A 20,968-nucleotide genomic window follows, 5' to 3' on the forward strand; every position below is an offset into this window, starting at 1 on the left:
ATAATACAATATAATTCATTTACTTGATTTTATTTAATAAATTAATTTATTATAAAAATCAACATGCAAAATTTATTAAATAAAATAAAAAATATATATTATACAAAGATGCATATATTAACAGTAATATAAACAAATACATACCAAATCTAAAAAAAAAAAAAACCATTACAATTAAATTATACTAGCCTTTTAAAAACTAAAACATCCAAAATAATTAAATAATAATCGCTATTTTAAAATGGTTAAATAAGACAATAAAATTATAGAAAAATGAGTATTAATTAGAACATACAATTAGAAATTATTTTACAGAATAATACATAAAAAAAAGTATCAATGAAAAAAATCATTTAAAAAAAACGATAAGACCAGGTGATGAAGGGCTTGGAGAGCACACCTATTGATATTTTTTTTTTCCAGTTAATGTCATCTAGCCTAATTGTCTGCAAAAAAAAAAAAAAAACAAATGACAACGTGTCTTCTGTGTATGCCTAGAATTCGGTCACTAGTATGTGTATACTTATTTTCAACTTATTGTGTATTCAAAATACCTAAGAAATATTATAATAAGCTTATTAAACTAATTAATAGCCTCCCAAAACCCAAGGCCAATACAAAACAAAAAATCTTTCGAATATGTTTTTTTAAGTGTTTTGAATATAAAAAATATATAATTTTAATTTTTTTATCATATAAAATTATTTAATATAAAAATAAATAATTTTATGACTAAATGTTTTTTCAATAACAACCCTTTCTCTCTAGGCCAAAATCTGATCAAATCCTCTTTCTCCTCAATCAAAAAAAAAAACTAAAAATAAAAGATAATAAAATCCATTACTAAAATGTAATGTTTAACAATTACAAGGACCAAATAATTAAATAGCTTAAAAAGATATGGACTAAAATGAATTTTATAAACAAATTATAGAGATGCCATCTATTTTATTTATATTTTTCATTGAAGTCTTTTATCTTTCAATTCAATTCTTGTAAAAAAAACACAATTATAATTTGATTTCGACTCAGAATGTCTCAAATGTACATAAAAAATTTAAGAATCAAATTTATTTTTTTAAAAATAATTGCCAACCAAGAGCAAAAAATAGTTTGATTGGGAAACTTGCACTGTGAAATACTAAACTCTTTTAATTTTATATATAATATAATAATATTAAGCAAATTATATATATATTGTTAATCATGGATTCCTAGTTAAATTTCATCTTCTTGATCTCTTTCAATAATTTTTAATTTTGATTGATTCTTCGATTTATTTATTTCTTCATTTGTATATTCTTCTGCTCTGTTTATTAGTCTATAATCACTTTATTCATTTTTCTCTCTTTCTCCTCAGTCTACTCCTTTTTTTATATATTATCATAATTGAATTAAATACCAAAAATCAAATTAAATTGAAAATATAGTTTTTAAAAACACATATAAAAGACTTAAATTCATATATTATTATATGTGAAAACATGTGTGTTAGTTAAAGCTATAAATTATTCTTCTATAAAATAAAATTAAATAACTTAAAAACTGGGTAAAAGTAATGGAAGAATTCATTAAGAAACCAGGTTTATGTGTCGTATTCACATGGATAGTTTATTTATTTATTTATTTCAATCATTGATTCTTTTTCTTTGTAATTTTATAATTTTAATTTACATTAACATAGTTTTATATGTTCAGTTTTCTTTCAATTTATATGCTCTTGCATATACAAAATGTTGATGAATATTGTCATGATGAATTAAATATCAGTTTTACAAAATATAACTTTCGGTTAAAGTTAAAAAATAAATTAAAAAATGATGATTAAATTTAACAAAAAAACAATTTAGATTCGGGCACATAAAGTTTTACTTTGATGCATGAAGTTTTAATTTATATATTATTATTTTAGAAAATTATATTTCAATTCTAAATTATATTTTTTTCATATTTTAGTTGCTAGATATTGAGCAAGAGGGTCGTTGAAAAAATATCTGAGAGAAAAAAATGCTTAATAAAATCTAAAATCAATAAAATTTTAACGAAATATTAAAAGAAAAAAATTAAAAATCCAAAAAAATAAAGATGAAATTAAATAATTTAAAATCTGATCATTGAGTACGAAAGATAAAATTAAAACAAATAAAATTAGTACAAAAATAGAAGAAAACAAATTAAAAATAAAAAGTATAAGTATAAAAGTTCAAAATACCATCAATGAAAAAGATAATGTTAAAAATTTTATAGAAAAAAAAAGAAAAAAAGAAAAAAAAAGAACACAATAATACTTCTAAATCAGATCGTTACTGGAAACACAAATCACACTAATATAAAAATGATATGATAATGTTTCTAGTAATATGACAAAAAAGTATTTTTGGATGTTAGTAAGCGCCATACATGTTGTCTCTTACGTGTCTTTATCGGTGTCATGTGATTTTGTTCTTTTGATTTTTTACTAAATACTAAATTATTCCTGATTTGACATGTTAATATAAAAAAAACTATCATAAAACGATAAAAAAGCCCCTAAAACCATGTTTATTTTTTTAACTTTCATTAGCAATTTAGTTGTTTTATTATGTTTTTGATTTTCTTACTATTATTATTATATTATCATACATATATAAAATTATCCTTTGCATTAAATGATAATCATGAAAAAAATCAATTTAAAGTACCAAAACTCCCCTTAATATAAAAATTGAATTTTTTGCTTTTAAGAGTTTTTTGATGTTTTTTAACCAAGCTTTCAAAATGGAAAGAGACATATGTCTTGGTTGATATTATGCTTAAATTGTGTTTTTAATTTTTTTTTAATTTTTTGATTTAAATTATTTTTTGATATTTTTGAATTATTTTGATATATTGATTTTAAAAATAATTTTTTTAAAAATTATTATTTTAATACATTTTAAAATAAAAAATATATTTAAAAATAACCTTTATCACAGAAGGAGCCTCATAATTGCCACTAATTAATATAACAATAACTGTGAAAAGATAGTTAAAAGTTTTTTTACGCCAGGGCAAAGAATGTATCCAGTACACAATGCCAACGAATTTATATATGTAGGAATTTCACACCCAGTTTTTAGCTTTTGTTAATGATTAATGATAGCCCACGGCCCATTAAAATGAAAATTGTATGGAATAAAGCCCAATAACTTAAAGCCGACCAACTAACATCCCACGGCCCATTAAAAACGACGCCCTGCCGACCCGACCCGACCCGTAGGCTAATTTGCTAGGGCTTAGTAATGACTAGCATCGTCACTTCGAACTCCAAAAACCCTTTCAAAACCCTGATCCTCTTTATCAGTCACCGTCTCCATTCCAACTCAATCTCGAAAAACCAAAAGGAAAAGGGCTGCTGATTTTTTTCACGCAAGTAACGGAAAATGGCAGCTCCTTCGAAGAGAAAACAACAGAATCCAAAACAAAACGACGGTCCAAAATTCAACAAAGCATCACAGAAGCAATTCAAAGCGAAGCAGACGAAAAACAAGAAGAGTTTTACAAACGAAGCCGTCGTAAAAGATGCGTCTATTGCTTTGCAACTTGAAGATGACGTCCCTGACTTCCCTCGAGGTTTTTCAACAAAGTCTCTCAATCTCCTAAGATTTTCTGCTTGGTTCCGGAGAAAAATGGAACGTGTATTTTGAAAGGAGATTATTGAATAATTAATTAAGCTTTGAATTGATTTTTTTCCCGATAAATTGTTAAGGAAAGAAAACTATTTCTGTTTTACTGATTTTTGACCTTTTGCCTTTTAAGGTGGAAAGAGTTCGTTGAGTCAGAGAGAAAGAGAGGAAATTAGAGCACAAGTTGATGAAGAGTTAGAGGGGGAGGAGAGGCGTTTGAATAAGAAGAATAAGAAGGGGAAGAAGTTTCAGAACAAGAGCGGTCAATTATCTGGAGATGATTTAGGTTCCCTTTTTGGCGATGTTTTAACCGGAAAGCTTCCTCGTTTTGCTAATAAGATTACAATGAGGGTATGAACCGAAAATTTAATCACTGTGAAAGTGGATAAAAGATATTTTGTTCATATTATAGGTGGTGTTTAAGTTTTTCATGTTTAATTTGTGCACAGAACATTTCTCCTGGAATGAAGCTTTGGGGAGTTGTTACTGAAGTAAACGAGAAGGACCTTGTAATCAGTCTTCCTGGAGGATTGCGTGGATTAGTACGTTCTGTGGATGCGGTTGATCCTGTTTTGAATGATCAAATTGAGGTATTATAAGCTTGTATGAATTCACAATTATTTTTTTTTTCTGTTTTCTTTTTCTTTTTTAGATCTTAGTTCTGGTATTATTATGCTTTTATTCAATAATTTGCTGTCATTGTTATTCTCTTCTTTACTAGGATGGTGAAGGTAGCCTTCCAAGAGTATTCCATGTAGGGCAGCTGGTTTCATGCATTGTGTTGAAGTTGGATGATGACAAGAACGATAACAAGAAAAGAAAGATTTGGCTTTCTCTGCGCCTTTCGTTATTGCACAATGGCTTCTCATTAGATGCTGTCAAGGAAGGGATGGTAAGACAACTCAATGATTAGCATGGACCATGATAACCTTTCATTGCTAGGTATTAATATCATTTTTTTTAAATGAGAGTGCTTTCTAACTTAAACTGGATTTGAAGCAGGTTCATTTAGGATATGAGTTTAATTAAAAATATGTAAAGAACAATCATTGATATATTTGTTTAGTGGATTACATGTTGATAGATGGCTCACTAAGATTTAGCTGCTCTCTCGATGCCAGGTGGGCCTCTTAATATTTGTTCTGATACCTGGGATGGTACTGTTACTATCCCAACAATCTAATCTGGCTAACTGAATCAGCAGCGGCGAAGGCCTGGATGCCTGGTTTAGTCCAGATTTAATTTAATTCATGTGTTGACGAGGGTGGATACTGTGGCCTAATTACCTAGTCTCATATAACTAGCATAATTGATACAAGCTTAGAGTGACTTGGATAGCCCTACTATGTTTGTCTAAGAGGATGTCCTGCCACAACTATGCAACAATCACATTGATACCCAGTCAAACATTCCATTCAATGAGCTCTATTATCACCCTGCAGCTTTTCTGATTAACTTGGTGTTTGTTTTTTCCTTAACTTGTAATTAATAGTGTCTGAAAATGGAGTGGTAAAACTAGGATTTACATCAAATTGATGTATTTCTTGTGAGAAACTTATGTTTGCTAACTATTGTCCATCACAAGTGATCCCCCTTTTAGTTGGGTCTGTGTAGGGAACAAGGATCTTGAGCAACAATGTGTAATTGGAAAGATGGAAAGATATCGTTATCTTTAGCGTTCATCCCAATTGGGGCCAAAATTTGTACTGATAAATTATGTACATGTAATTAGATATATATGATCTATGGTTCAATTACTTGGTACATTTTCTTCAACTAGAAGCTATTTATTGGGAAAAGATCCCAGGATTCAGAATCAGTTTTTTGGGTACTATCCACTCAGGATTATCATATTGTTGGACCAATAACCAATCATTTTGGCATAGGGCTTTGTAGCGTGGAGTGTCTGCAGTTCATGGACTCCTTGTTAAAATCTGCTTGAGTAGACATCACGTCATTATTTTTGGTGATACTCAAGCCAAAAACAAAAAGAACAGAAAAGAAAATGATAGCTTGAACTACATTATAATATTATACAAAGATATTCCTGAACCAAAATTTTGTCTTTGAACAAAGTGATCACTGGCATCTATCTCTACTAGTAGGTTATCACGGTATGCATCTTTCAAAGGTATCGAGGATGTAATGAAACAGTGTTAACTTGTTTGCTTGTATGTCTTCTATAGATTGATTATCCCATCTGCCCACCATTTTATGATTATAGGTCCTCACCGCATATGTCAAAAGCATTGAAGATCATGGTTTCATCCTGCATTTTGGTTTGTCATCATTTATGGGATTTTTTCCAAAGAACAGCCAAGCCGGTAAGTACCAGTCAAGTTATTCTGCAGCATGTTACATAGTTGCTAGTCATTCACCTCATGCTTCTCTATTTCCCATAAAATGCATACTTTACTGTTTTAATAATCTTTACTGCAACATCTTATTCTTCTTTTCTTCTTGGTTGTAGAGAGCTGGGATTCTGAAGTGAAAACTGGGCAATTTTTACAGGGGATTGTTACAAGGATTGATAAAATTCGGAAAGTTGTTTATCTGAGCTCTGACCCAGATACAGTGTCTAAATGTGTGGTATGCTAAAGTTATCCCAGGTTCTATTATCTCTTTTTTTTCCAATGGATTTAGTGCTGTTTTAACATTTATTTGTTGCACTCTTATGCAGACTAGGGATCTTAAGGGCATTTCAATTGATCTTCTCATTCCAGGCATGATGGTTGATGCCCGTGTACAGTCGACCCTTGAAAATGGGATAATGTTATCATTCCTTACATACTTTACTGGAACTGTAAGTTTGCTGCTGTCTATTCGTAAAGGTTATTATAACAGATGGATAGGACAAGGACTAGCCATGGCTACTATATTTTTATATTTTTATCCACTTGGTTATGCATTGATTCTGCCCATACATCCTATATTTTTATATTTCATTTTCGTTTTACAGGTTGATATGTTTCATTTACAAAATACTTTCCCTACTTCAAATTGGAAGGATGATTATGCCAAGAATAAAAAGGTGCGTATTTGAAGTCTTCCTTACTGATCTGGACACTTTTAGCTCTGTTGATTTTCACAGTATTGACTTCTCACTCAATCCGTCAGTGCTTTTGCTCAGTACCAAAGTTCTGTATTAATCTCGTTTTGCACTGCCTTCTTGCTTTGAGTCATAAAATGGACAGACCAACATAGTAAAAGAGTACATATTACCATAGTGTATTGATTTGTTACTTTGCATGAAGAGTATTGTGGTTTATGTCAAGTTGCACTTTTTTTTGCTACTTGTATTTCAACATAATGTGCATGGTTTTGCAGCTCTAACTTGTATCTGCATGTTAGCCAAAAATGTTTCTGCCACACCACCATTGTTACTTTTTTCTGTTTGTTTTTGTTAATATACAGTGCTATTATTTTGGTTTAGGTCAATGCTCGTATATTATTTATCGATCCCTCAACTAGAGCTGTTGGTTTGACTCTCAATCAACATCTTGTTCACAACAATTCACCGCCATCTGTAAGTCTCTTTGGACGTATGATAATTTTTTTTGCACTCGCAACTTTGGAATTTGAGTTTTTTTTATTATAGACTTTTACTATATGTTCAAACTCTTTGTTTATTGTTTGTTGCATTCTTCAAGCTTTTCTGGGACTGAGTCGAAATAGGGGTCCACTTATAGGCATGTGAACTAAATGTAATAGATCTTAGCACTGCTTCATATTTGGGCTTTGCAATGCTAGAGGTTTTTCAAGTTATATTATAGCTTGCCTTGTGTGCTTTTTATCTGCGGCATCAACATTTACCTTCCTGGTTCCATTGATAAAGCAATAAAGTTGAATATCACTGACTTGAAGGCTGGGCATGATAATGCATTTTTTGTACTTACATCATCTTGATTTCATAGTGGAGCTTCTCTTGATAATGGTGGCACATGCAATTGTGCTCGACTTTCTCTACTTGGTATTATAATTCTCATCTTCTAATTGTTGCCTGTCTCCCTCTAGATCTAATTTTTGGTTTAAATGCAGAGTGTTAAAGTTGGAGATATTTATGACATTGCAAAAGTAGTCAGGGTAGATAAAGGCATGGGACTTCTACTTGAAATCCCATCTACTCCGCTGCCAACTCCAGCATTTGTTAATGTATGTTCTTTGTGCATTTATTCACATATGCCCTATTCTTTCATGATAAATATATTTATATTGTTTACTTATCATTAAGTTCTTCATGGTGGTAAATGCATTAAAATTATGTTGATACAGGTATCTGATGTGGCTGAGGATGAGGTACGAAAGCTTGAAAAGAAGTTTAAGGAAGGAAGTAATGTTCGTGTTCGAATCCTTGGGTATAGGCATTTGGAAGGGCTTGCCACGGGGATTTTGAAGGTTGCTTTTCTATTTCATAAAATTATCTATGTTTTTTCAAATGAATAGAATGTATATTGCCTGACTTGCACTGCTATAATATATTTTTCTTGGGAGCAAACTGGATTGCTTTCTATTTGCATTGAAGTTATTTGTAGTTATTTATTAACAAAGTGCATTTGTGATATTGCATAGAAAGGCGTCTCACTTTCTTCTTATCTTCTATATGACTATATCTGTTACAGCTCAAAATAAGGTTGCCTTAAGTGACATGAGAACATTCTTCATATTGTTTTTGTATATGCAGGCTAGTGCTTTTGAAGGATCTGTATTCACCCACTCTGATGTCAAGCCAGGCATGGCAACAAGGGCTAAAATCATAGCTGTTGACAGCTTTGGGGCTATTGTGCAATTTCCTGGTGGAGTGAAGGCACTTTGTCCGCTTCAACATATGTCTGAATTTGAAATTGCGAAACCTCGGAAAAAATTCAAGGTCACACTCTAACCAGATTTTCTTTTCAAGGTGTTTTTGCGAATGGATCTTAGATTAGAAATGAACCATCCTGTCCATTGTTTGTTGGTTCATGGTAATAACTTATAATGACCTGTGTTATTATGCAGGTTGGAGCTGAGCTGTTTTTCCGTGTGCTGGGTTGCAAGTCCAAGAGAATAACTGTGACACACAAGAAAACTCTTGTATGTTATATGACTTGAAACTTATTTTTCATCAATGCGCAGCACTTTCAAGAGTGCTCAAATGTATTGTCATAGTTTGTCTCTTTCTCTGCAGTGGTCTTTGCGACTGTCAGTTTTCATATATGTACCACATGCTGTCTTTGCTACCATGTTTGATGTTTCACATGCTTCCTTGCAATCTGTTGTTAATAGTGCTTTTTCATTTTTTTCAATAATTTACGTAGTTAATTCTCTGATGGACATTGTTGGCTTATGGTTTGACAGGTTAAATCTAAACTTCCAATACTTAGTTCATATTCTGATGCAACTGATGGACTAATAACACATGGTTGGATAACAAAGATTGAAAAGCATGGATGCTTTGTCCATTTTTACAATGGAGTCCAGGGATTTGCCCCCAGGCTAGTCTTAAAAACTCAAGATTGCATTTTTTTATTATCTCCTTGATCTTGCCAACATGAGAACAACACTTTCTGTTGAATTGTTATCTATATAGTCCGTTGTTTTTTTCATTCCTTCAATATCCTGTATTCACTAGTGTTTTTCATCGGAACTTTTTCAATCAACCCGGGAAGGATAATTTAAGAATCTAGATGTTTTAGGCTCAATAAAGATAGAATTTAGAGTTGTAAAACAAATAGGATTAGCAGCAAGGATGTCCAAGAAACAACTGGGATTACAGGTTTTGAATCTTGAATATGTTTCTTGCAGAAAAGGTTTGGAGACATTTCACTTTGAATTGAACACTTAACGAGATGATAACAAATACAATATTTTGTGAAGGGTTTGACAAAAAAGGAACATGTAGAAATGGTAGTTCAGCCAAAATGAGGATCAGGATAGGGACAATATGAGGGAATATAGAATAATGAATTAATGTCTCTTGAGATGGTACATTTATTCTTTCCTGACTTCTAAATCTTAGATAGAGACCATAAGACATTGAGAATATTGTTCGTGTCCCCGACTTTCTTATGCGGTTATCAGCTCATGCATGTCTGTTGTGCATTGAAGTCAAATTCTGCTCTGTGAATGCAAGCTCTCATCCATCTTCCAGCTAATATAACTTTACTCTATGCTTTGGCCGTAGATTTTGGATGTTGACTATGGCTGTAGTTGGTCTTACTCTGCTTTGTGATATATTTTGACTGATACTCTGCTTCAGTGATGTATCATTGTTTATCAATGATGGCTCTATTGGGATTGAGGATCAGGGTGAGAGCTAAAAGAATATGCTAATTTGGAATTGGATGGCCACTGCTTAGCTTTTGCTTGTCTTTTTTAAGTAATCCATTGCAAATGCTGTATACTCTTTTCTTGTGTTCTGAAGTCCTGTTTGATCATTTTTGGGATTTCTTTTGCCCTTCTTTTTTTCTTGGATCTCTTCTGTGGGAGCATTCTGCTTTTAATATAGTGAATGGCCTTTTTGGTCTGTTTGAACTATATGGCTAGGATTGCTTTCTTTTTTGGTTTGATTGTAGAGGAAGCTGATTGTTTGCTCTTCATTTTAAAGCAGATCTGAGCTTGGATTAGAACCAGGAATTGATGCAATTTCAACTTATCAAGTTGGGCAGGTTGTCAAATGCAGAGTAATAAGTTCTATTGCTGCTTCACGCAGGATCAATCTTAGTTTCATAATGAAGCCTCTAAGGTTTGCTAGTTGATTCATCTTTTCAATTATCCTGTGTCAAAATTAAAGTCATCATGAAGTAACTTCTTCATTATTTTACCTGCAGTATTGTACCTCAAGTTGATTGTTAAATGGGTCTTTAGGGGAGCTCTATGCTTAACTGCAAATTTACTGTTTCATATTTGTCTGATAGGAAGCAGTATCCAAGTCCATTATTGTGTGCTTTTTTGAAGCTGTTTTCTCTTCACCCGGCAAGAACAACTTATGAATTGAGTTTCATTTCACAAAGCAATGAAACAATTAATTTTCTATCATTATCCCATCCCCCATGATCTTTGGGTAAAAAAGATAGGAGTAAATTGGCAATGGAAGATATCATATCAATTTCAATGTCAGTTGGAGTCTCATTAGCAAAGAAAATACTAGTCTTTCTGTGAAATTATTGAAGTATTTGCGATTTCAAAATTACAGGTTTTCTGAAGAAGAGGGCATCAAGATGGGTAGTGTGGTTACTGGAGTTATTGATAAAGTTACTGCCTCGTCAGTAATAGTTTATGTTAATGCAAAAGACTACTTGAAGGGGACAATTGCTACTGAGCATTTGTCAGATCACCATGGTATTGATCTTTGCTTTTTTATACATGGCAAAAATAGCAGTTCATGTTTTTCAATTATACCCTTGTTTGAACATGCGATTATGCAGAACATGCTGCCTTGATGAAGTCAGTCTTGAAGCCTGGATACGAGTTTGATCAACTACTGGTCCTAGGTATTTTTTTAGCTGTTCCATTTGAATGCTTTACCAGATCTCTAAAACTTTCTTTTGCCTGATTATTTTATTTTATGTAGTCTAAAAGGGAAAGGTTAATTTAAGATCTCTGACTGCAAACGCTTTTTCAGTAAAAACCAGAGGCGTTTTGGAAGACATTTTCTGATTATTTTATATAGTCTAAAAGGAAAATATTTATTGAAGATATTCTCAAATTGCACATGCTTCTTGAGTAATAAAAAGAGGCTTGTTAGAAGATAAGTTATGCAAAAAGCTAATACCCTAGCAAAATAAGTGGGTTACTACATAATGTGAAGCTATGTAATGTGAAAAGGGTCAGACCAAAAATTTGTAGCTTTGCCACCCTTTCGGACAAATCTTCCCAGTCTACTGCATCTTGTCACATTTTTCTGGCTTTGGGTGCTCTGACATAATTAGAGTGGCCGATCATATATTTTGTCAATGCAGTATGCAAATTTGTTAACATTAATTATGAACTAGCAATTGATTACCTTGAATTTGTGTTGCTGTAGATATTGAGAGCAACAATTTGGTTCTCTCTGCAAAATATTCTCTTATCAAGTCTGCTTCTCAGCTTCCTTCGGATCTAAGCCAGATTCGTCCTCAGTCAATAGTCCATGTAAGTATGTCTTGCATCCTACTTGCATGACCAGTTTTATAAATATGTTTTTTGGGAGAGCTCTTGCAGTTGTGATGTGGTGTGAATTTTGACATGATCTTCAGAAAGTGTAGTTGTTTCTGCTTTTTCATGCATCTGAACTTGTTTTTGCAAATCAGGGGTACATCTGTAACATGATTGAAACTGGCTGCTTTGTTCGCTTTCTTGGGAATTTGACGGCTTTCTCGCCTAGAAGCAAGGTAAACTCTTAATATCTGGCCTTTAAGATTGTTGTCTAAGGATGCTTTTAGAGTGGTTTTGGAAGAGCAAGTACTGCCAGAACCTCTAGAACCATTTTTTATTTGCATTTTAGCGGGTTACCTGGAAGGAACAGAAGTCTACTTCTTTTTTTTTTGATCTTTTATGGGAACTTTTTTGGTATAGAACTTTTTTTTTTTATCTTTTATGGGAACTTTTTTGGTATAGAATGTTCTTTGAGCTTCTTTCTCATCTCCAGTTCATGGGGCCTACAAAGGAGTCTCTTTGTGTGATACCCAAAGAGACTGGAAAGCCCCAGTGTGTTTTACTTGTTAGAAAGTTGAATCTCTTCCTTTTTTGTGCTTCTGGCATTTTTCTTCTTTATTAATTCCCTTATACTTGATGTCAGGCAATGGATGACCAAAGATCTCAGCTTTCAGAAGCCTTTTACATTGGACAATCTGTTCGTAGTAATATACTCGATGTTGGTGAACCATCCGAGACTAAAATTTCTCAGATTGTTGTCATTGGACTATTTATTTATTATTTATTTATGGCTGTTTCCAGGTTAACAATGAAACAAGCAGAATAACAGTGTCTTTGAAGCAGTCATGCTGCTCATCTACAGATGCATGCTTTCTTCAAGAATACTTTCTCTCAGAGAACAAGGTAAAATTAAACGTGCTATATTTAATTTATTGTTTTCTGTTCCCTTAAGTTAAAAGACAAAATATTATTTTGTTGTAGGATCCCGTTAACCTCTGATTGCCATGCAAATACATAGTATTTCTCACATTCTGCTTGATTGTCTAAACGCCCCCCACCCCCCCCCAGATTGCTGATCTGCAATCTTCAGATTCTAATGGTCGTGACTTGAAGTGGGTTGAAGGATTTCATATTGGCAGCACTATTGAGGGAAAAATTCAGGAGTCAAAGGAATTCGGTGTTGTTGTCAGTTTTGAGGAACATAATGATGTTTTTGGTTTTGTTTCTCATCACCAGTGTAAGTTATTTATTTCTTTTCATTACCATGTGAATGCTTTTCTTGATGTGTGTTGCTTTATTAATATATGAACTACTAATCCTTTATTCATTATAATCACTTCAGTAGGTGGAGCAATGGTGAAAGCAGGTGCAAATGTTCGAGCTGCTGTTCTTGATGTTGCCAAGACAGAACGCCTTGTTGATTTATCTCTAAAGCTTGAGTTTTTGGATAAATCAAGAGACAAGAGTTCTAAGAGCCTAACTCACAAGAAGGTTGAGTCCTGCTTCAAGTTTCTTTCTGGTTCTGTTTCTTTGCACACCCAAATATGTTCTAAAGAAGTTTAAAGAATAAGCTTTCATGTCATCTCCTTTGCATTTCCATTGGTGGTTGGTTAAGGCCTGTATATGTGTTTTTTTTCCTTGCTTATTTTTTGTTTTTGTCATGTTTGGGACTAATACACAATATTCCTGATTTTAGAAACGAAAAGGAGAGATGTCTAAGGACTTGGAGGTGCACCAAACAGTAAATGCAGTTGTTGAGATTGTGAAAGAAAATTACCTGGCAAGTACTCTTAAATCTGATGATTTATTGTGGTCAATAATATTTTTATTTTTACTTATTGTATTCCCACTGATAGCAGGTTCTGTCAATTCCTGAGCATAACCATGCCATAGGTTATGCATCGGTATCAGACTATAATACACAAAAGATATCTCATAAACAATTTCTGAATGGACAAAGGCAAGTATGATTTTGGCAATTAATCCTTACATTTTATATTTGCCTGTCATCATTTTTCTTTTTCTTAGAAGTTTGGGCATTTGAATGGGTGGAAGCTCTTAATAAAATTTTGTAAAGCTTGACAAGTGTATAAAATTTTATTTGACTTTTTAGCTGGAAAATAGTCTTCGAAACTTGGCTGTTGCCTGTAAGATACAACATTTGCATTTATTTTCTAGTTTATACTCTACAAAAGTATTATGATTGCTTTGTTTAAACTTCATGATCTGTCATGGCTTATGTGATGCAGCGTTAGTGCCACAGTTATGGCTCTTCCAACCCCTTCTACTGCTGGGAGGTTGCTTTTGCTTCTAAAATCTATTAGTGAGGTGACTGAGACATCCAGTTCAAAGAAGGCCAAAAGAAAGTCTAGCTGTAATGTTGGATCCCTGGTTCAGGCAGAGGTACTTCAACTATAAGACTGACCCACACATGATTCTATCGTTTATGGTGGTGGTTTTTTTCAATTGCACTGTTTATATTCAACCCTGTTCTGATTCTGTGGGCTTAAATATATGTTTTACTTATTTGATATTGTTTGTTAGATTACTGAAATCAAGCCTCTTGAAATGAGATTGAAATTCGGTATTGGTTTCCGTGGAAGGATTCATATAACAGAGGTGAATGCTCTGAATAACTTGATTTCAACATTTTTAATTTCATTTATTTGGGCAACCTTCACACGTGGCTTGTTTTGGTTGTTCTCTAATCAGTGGGTGAATTTTAATTTGCTTTTCTTTTTTCTCAATCTCATGCACAGGTCAGCGATACTTGTCTTTTGGAGAATCCATTTAGTAACTTCAGAGTTGGCCAGACAGTGTCTGCGAGGATTATTGCCAAGGCTGGTCAATCTGATAATAAAAAAAGTCAGCTGTGGGATTTGTCTATCAAACCAAAAATGCTTGAAGGTAGAATGATTTCTGGAAATTTTTTTCTTAAGCTTGTCTCCTTTGAGCCTGCCACTGACTTGCACTAAGATGAAGCTGTGATGGGAAAAGGAGGGGTTGGTGTAATCTAATAATGACCTTTTAAGTAAAATCTTGATTTTGAATAAGCTCAAGGCACATTGGATTCTCACTGCTTGGCATTTCTAATGTCAAGGCCAACTTTCTATGGTATCTTATCAAGATCACATCCTTTTTCTCAATCTTATCAACAATCCCTTAACTGCTGCCTCCTTCTGCTCTGTTTCATTGAATCACAATACCTTGTGGCTTCAATCCAAACATCAACACTATGGTGCTGATTATTCTTGAATAGAGTATTTGTGAGGCTGCCTAGCAACATTTCATTGTTAGATGGAATTTTCTATTTTTACTCTTTGTAGATGCTTTGATACCCATGGAATTTTCGGGGACTTCAATCAGTTTCAATGAATGTTTTGCAACCACTTTGTTTGCACAAATGTCATTGTTCTAACTCCACTTCCTTTCCTTTTAATTCCTTTTTTTTCCCCATCACTGCTTTTTTCTTGGTCTTGCTACTCTCTGAAGCTTGAAACTTTGGTTGGGAGAGTGATTTGTTTATATCTATTGTTAGAATTGTCTGCTTAACTGGCTAAGACTGCTTCTTTTTTTTTTTTTTTAGCAGTAGTGCTTTGGAGAAATATCTGTAGCATTAGCTGTACTTTTTAACTGTGTTTTATTGCTCTGTTTGTAATCAAACCTACTTACCTCTCATGGATCTGAAATCCAATTGCATTGCAGATTCATGCATGATAGAGGATAAACTTGTGCCCAAGGAATATGAGTTTTCATCTGGGCAACACATCTCTGGTTATGTATATAAAGTGGATGGTGAATGGGCCTGGTTAACAATATCTCGGCATTTGAAGGCAAAGCTTTTTGTTCTCGACAGTGCTTGTGAACCTAGTGAGCTTCAAGAATTCCAAAAAAGATTCTATGTTGGGAAGGCCGTAACTGGTCATGTTTTGAACTATAACAAGGAGAAAGCATCACTACGGTTGGCGCTCCGTCCATTTGCTGCCTCTCAAACTCTTGTTGATGGGGGAGCTCCAATTATGGATGACCTACAGAGCAATGCTCCCTGGGACAATGTTACTGCTCATATTCGCGAAGGAGATATTGTAGGCGGTAGAATTTCCAAGATACTTCCAGGTGTTGGTGGATTGCTGGTGCAACTTGGTCCTCATATACATGGCAGGGTTCATTTTACCGAACTTCAAGACTCGTGGGTTCCTGATCCATTGTCTGCATACAAAGAAGGTCAATTTGTCAAATCCAAGGTCCTAGAGATAAGCCATCCAGTCAAGGGTACCATTCACATCGATCTGTCATTACGTTTATCTTTGGATGGCATGCTTGGTCAAAATTCAGCAGAGTTCTCTAATAATCAGTAAGTCTTGGAGCTTTATGAATTCCTAATATTGCTCTCGTCTTGTTAGTATCAGTGTTGAACAACTGATTAGGAGGGGGCTGCTAAACTATTTTGTAATTTTTTCTGGTTTGTCTAGGTGTTGAGGTGCCTTTCACTTAATGAAAATGAAACGATGATCTCAGTACTTTTATTCCTTGCAAAGTAGGAACTTGCTTTGGCTTGACTGCTGTATCCAATCTCTGCATGTTAGTCTATTTAAAAACAGTGGGTCCATGTTTGTATGCATCTGTAGGAAACTAGGAATAATATCTTCAGCTAGGTTCTATATTTGATAGGTACCACTTTGGTTGATTTTAACACAGAAAAATACTATGTAATGATATTGTCTTTGATTGAAGCTGAAAAGTTTTGTGACGCTGCTACAATTAATATAAGAGCAGACACATAATTCTATAATTCTTATTCCATCCTCGTTGTTTCCTTTTGTTTAAAGTTGAATCTAGTGCATACCTCAACCCTGCTCAGCTAGTAGCCTACATTTAAGTTCAGCCATTCCTCATGCTCATAAATTTCAACACTCAATGCCTTAGCTGCTGAAATTTCGGTGACTGGAACCTATGAAAAATGTCCATGACAAACCACAAAAGCTTCTGATTCTGTAACACTGCCAAACAAAAGTTTCTGTTTAAATTCACTTATGTGACTAAACATGCAGGGGGACTAGGCCTTTGTGATTTTAGATTTCTTAATAAGCTCCTATTCTGATCTTCTCTGCAATCACCTGCTTTTAATTCTACATTACATGTTTGACAGGGATGCTCCCAGCAAACGTGTGGATAAGATTGAGGATCTACAACCTGACATGGTTGTGCAGGTAAGAGATAGGTTCCACTTCTTAACGTGCTCTTGTATTATGCTCTTTTTCTTTCTCGGTCTCTTGATTACTTTTCATTGATTTGTCCAGTGAGTTCATGTTGGGCATATTGCTTGGTATCTTGTTTGTTTAATCCATTTTCTAAATCTGGCAGGGTTATGTTAAGAATGTTTCATCAAAAGGATGTTTCATTTCACTTTCAAGGAAACTTGATGCAAAAATTCTCCTCTCAAATCTGTCTGAGGGTTATATTGATGATCCTGAAAAACAATTCCCCATCGGGAAACTTTTAACTGGCCGGTAAGTTTTTCTCCATTCTTCCTATTTTGTTGGCTGAAAAAATGTGATGTTTTATGATGGATTGTATGTGGGGAAATGTACTGAGAAGCTTGATTGCAGGGTACTATCTGTGGAGCATCTATCAAAGCGAATTGAAGTTACCTTGAAATCGAGCGCAAGCAACATGTCAAAATCTGAAAACAGTGATCTGAGTCGCCTACATGTTGGGGAAATAATTTCTGGCAGGATTAAACGGGTGGAATCATATGGGTTGTTTATCGCACTTGACCACACAAATTTGGTAATTACGAACCCATTTCAAAATTCCTTATATGGTGGCCCAATAAATGGATTTAAATTTTCCAGTAACATCTGATCCCTCGTGTTAGTTTATAATTTAGTTGTCCCTATTTGAGGGGTATCTTCAACTATATCTTGCATGTGTTTGCTGGTATCTTATTTTGTTTTTAAGAAAAAAACAAGTTTCTTTTTAAGCCTGCTATGATGCTTTCATCTCTCTGTATGATCTCTGACCTCATATGCTTATGGTTTTAATTTTATCCTATTCGTTTGCATAGGTTGGATTGTGTCATGTGTCACAGCTTTTGGATCATATTGGTAACATTGAATCGAAATATAAAGCTGGGGAGAAGGTTACAGCAAAGATTTTGAAGGTAGATTTCCCTTTTCTTTTAATAGAAATTGTTTATAAATAATTGGGTTTTTGTTAATTATATTCTACTAGTTAGATTGGTAATTACTGGATCAGTATTAATATCATTTCACAGATTCATATGACTGATATAAAAAGTTTCCTTTCCAGTTAGATCATGCAACTTTGCTACAGACTTCCAACAAGCTCTTTTAATAAATTATTTTAGTGTAACGAAAAAGAACTGTCTTATTAAGCAAATCCTGCTGTATTTTTGTTTGGAATGGAATTGTCTCGGTTGACATTTTACTGTCCATATACTATCCTCAGGTGGATGAGGAAAGGCGCCGAATCTCTCTTGGAATGAAGAACTTAGATGTTCGGGATGATATGAACTCTTCAAAAGAAGAATCTGATGAAGAAATGAGTGAAAATGAATCTGTGGATGGCAGCAATGCTCAAATAAAAATAATTCCGGAGAGCAGTTTGCTTGGTATCCATAACATTGATGTTGAATGCCAGAATGAACATTCAATTCTTGCCCAAGCAGAATCCAGGGCCTCAATTCCTCCTCTTGAGGTCGCACTTGATGACATGGAGCACTCTCTTCCAGATGATGTCCCTTTTCAAAACCAAGGGCATATTGACGAGGCAGACACTATGGTTAAGAAGAATAAACTAGAAAAGAAGAAACCAAAGAAATTGAGGTCCATTTAACTGACACACTAGTTCATTTCCCTTCCATAATAAAAGGCTAGTTTGCTGGATGTTTATCATTTTCTTCTGCTCAAATTTGTCATTATTCTTGAAAACCATCTGTGCAGTGAGCAAGAAATTAGTGCTGCTGAAGAGAGACGGCTAGAGGAAGATGAACCAAGGACTGCTGATGAATTTGAGATGGTGATTCGAAGCTCTCCCAACAACAGTTTTCTTTGGATAGCATACATGCGCTTCATGCTCTCTTTGGCTGATATCGAGAAGGCTCGCTCTATTGCTGAAAGGTATTACTGAAAAAGCAGATGCTGACTTCCCTTGTGTGCATTTTTTTTATTTTAAATTTCTGTTTTCTTTTAATGAATAGGGAAAGGTTTCTAGAAGCTTATAGGCAGTGAGAAACTGGAGTTTAATAGAAAACAAAATTTTAGTGAAAATGATCACTGTTCTCATATAAAATGGTATTTTTAACTTTTGTGATGCCTTCTTGCTTTTTGAAGGGCTTTGAATACAATTAATATTCGAGAAGAGGATGAGAAGCTAAACATTTGGGTGGCTTACTTCAACTTGGAAAATGAATATGGAAATCCTCCTGAGGTATTCAAGAGAGTTTAATTTTTTCTTGCTAATTTTATTATATATAATCTTTTAGTTTGACAATTTGGAGTTTCTCTTCAGGATGCTGTTAAGAAAGTATTTCAGAGAGCATTGCAATATTGTGATCCAAAGAAGGTCCATCTGGCACTCTTGAAAATGTATAAGAAGACTAATCAGAATGAATTAGCTGAGGAGCTTCTTGACAAAATGATCAAGAAGTTCAAGCATTCATGCAAGGTATATTTTATGCTTTTATGAATCTTACCTTTATTATTATTATTATTATTATTATTATTATTATTATTATTATTATTATTATTATTATTATTATTATTATTATTATTATTATTATTATTATTATTATTATTATTATTATTATTATTATTATTATTATTATTTTGAGATTCTATCCTGGCTCTTTATTGAACATTTAAGCTATGGAAATTCTAGTTTTGGTTGAAACGGGTAAAGTGGCTTCTCAAGCAAAAGCAAGATGGGGTTCAGTCTGTTGTGCAACGTGCTCTTTTATGCCTTCCTCGCCATAAGCACATCAAGTTCATCTCGCAGACAGCTATCCGTGAGTTCAAATGCGGGGTCGCTGATAGAGGGAGAACCCTGTTTGAAGAAATTTTGAGAGAATACCCAAAGAGAACAGACTTATGGAGTGTTTATCTTGATCAGGTAAGATTCTTTAGTTATTTCCAAATATAAGAATGGATTTTTTGTCATTAGGTAAAGGCCAAAGATAGGACTTCAACTACATCTTTAGCACATCTTTCTAGTGATAAAATGCTGGACTGGATGCATATATTAAGCAGTTGCCAACCACTACCATGTTTTTCAAATTATTTCGCAAGTAACCAGGGTATCCAGGCTTGAATTCTGATAGCTTCGTCAAATAGGCTTCCTTGTCATTTTGATTTTTATATCTTAATTAACTATTATTTCACTGTACACACCTTACATCGTGGTGTCAAATTGACAGGAAATTAAACTTGGAGATGCGGATGTGATTCGTGCACTTTTTGAGAGGGCAATTAGTCTGAGTCTTCCACCTAAAAAGATGAAAGTATGTGTTATCTGCAATTGATGGACCCCATTTTGCATAAATGTCCTGGTTTTTCCTTTCATGTTGGTCCTCATTCATGTATGCTTCCTTATCTGGATTTGCAGTTTTTATTCAAGAAATATCTGGAGTATGAGAAGTCTTATGGTGATGAAAAACAGATCGAGTCCGTGAAACAGAAGGCCATGGAATATGTTCAGAATACCCTGGCCTGATGATACTGACTCTTGTTTCCAGCCACAGTTTCAATTTCAACCCAACTTGCACTGGGTTCAGTTCATAGGTCCAGGTTTATTCCAAAGATGCTACCGAATATGTGGTCCGGTTTTGCTGCTATTTTGATGGGGGGAAAACGGGCACAGGTTATATGCAGCTAATTGGATCTAACTCGGGGCAATGATGTTGGCGAGGGCATGCTAACACAATTTAGCATAGCGCCATTTTTCCACTGCACAATAGAGTTGCAGATGGCAGTGCAGATGGGCATTGATGTCCAGATTGGTTAGTAATGAAGGCTGTTTCGTTATAGTGATTGAAATGATTTCGGCTACAACAGTACACTTATTCGGGATCTAGCCCTTTTTGCACGGGCTACTTTTGTCTGTTAAGAGGAGTTCCATTAAGTCATGTAAAACAGATGGGGAAAAAGCTTTCCTATTATTAGCATATATTTTCTTGATTTTCCTTTTTTTGT

The 20,968-nt window shown here is 33.9% G+C and overlaps 1 protein-coding gene across 2 annotated transcripts; it reads left to right on the top strand.

Annotated features, from left to right (window-relative positions):
* The first annotated feature begins 3,275 nt into the window (after positions 1-3,275).
* LOC105136047 (RIBOSOMAL RNA PROCESSING 5) lies at positions 3,276-20,953 on the top strand. 2 transcript variants are annotated; one of them, XR_844295.1, is made up of 41 exons: positions 3,276-3,591; positions 3,778-3,995; positions 4,094-4,234; positions 4,366-4,536; positions 5,869-5,968; positions 6,115-6,233; positions 6,325-6,447; positions 6,604-6,675; positions 7,078-7,170; positions 7,683-7,796; positions 7,917-8,039; positions 8,326-8,511; positions 8,640-8,714; positions 8,979-9,115; positions 10,231-10,365; positions 10,816-10,961; positions 11,048-11,113; positions 11,647-11,753; positions 11,912-11,992; positions 12,400-12,474; positions 12,558-12,659; positions 12,825-12,993; positions 13,099-13,247; positions 13,453-13,536; positions 13,616-13,716; positions 14,006-14,159; positions 14,301-14,375; positions 14,516-14,663; positions 15,462-16,110; positions 16,906-16,966; positions 17,121-17,266; positions 17,366-17,546; positions 17,824-17,919; positions 18,228-18,604; positions 18,722-18,898; positions 19,112-19,208; positions 19,290-19,445; positions 19,659-19,889; positions 20,194-20,277; positions 20,382-20,557; positions 20,594-20,953. XR_844295.1 is itself a non-coding variant. In XM_011041217.1 (40 exons), exons 1-40 carry the CDS (start codon positions 3,402-3,404, stop codon positions 20,487-20,489), a joined length of 5,817 nt encoding a protein of 1,938 aa, XP_011039519.1. In that variant the 5' UTR covers positions 3,276-3,401; the 3' UTR covers positions 20,490-20,953. The 2 variants fall into 2 exon arrangements, 1 of the variants encoding a protein (XP_011039519.1); XM_011041217.1 differs by having other exon boundaries at positions 20,382-20,953.
* Positions 20,954-20,968: the final 15 nt, after the last annotated feature.

The sequence above is a fragment of the Populus euphratica genome, unplaced genomic scaffold, assembly GCF_000495115.2.
Source record: "Populus euphratica unplaced genomic scaffold, PopEup_1.0 scaffold156.1, whole genome shotgun sequence".
In the NCBI taxonomy this organism is placed as follows: Eukaryota; Viridiplantae; Streptophyta; class Magnoliopsida; order Malpighiales; family Salicaceae; genus Populus; species Populus euphratica.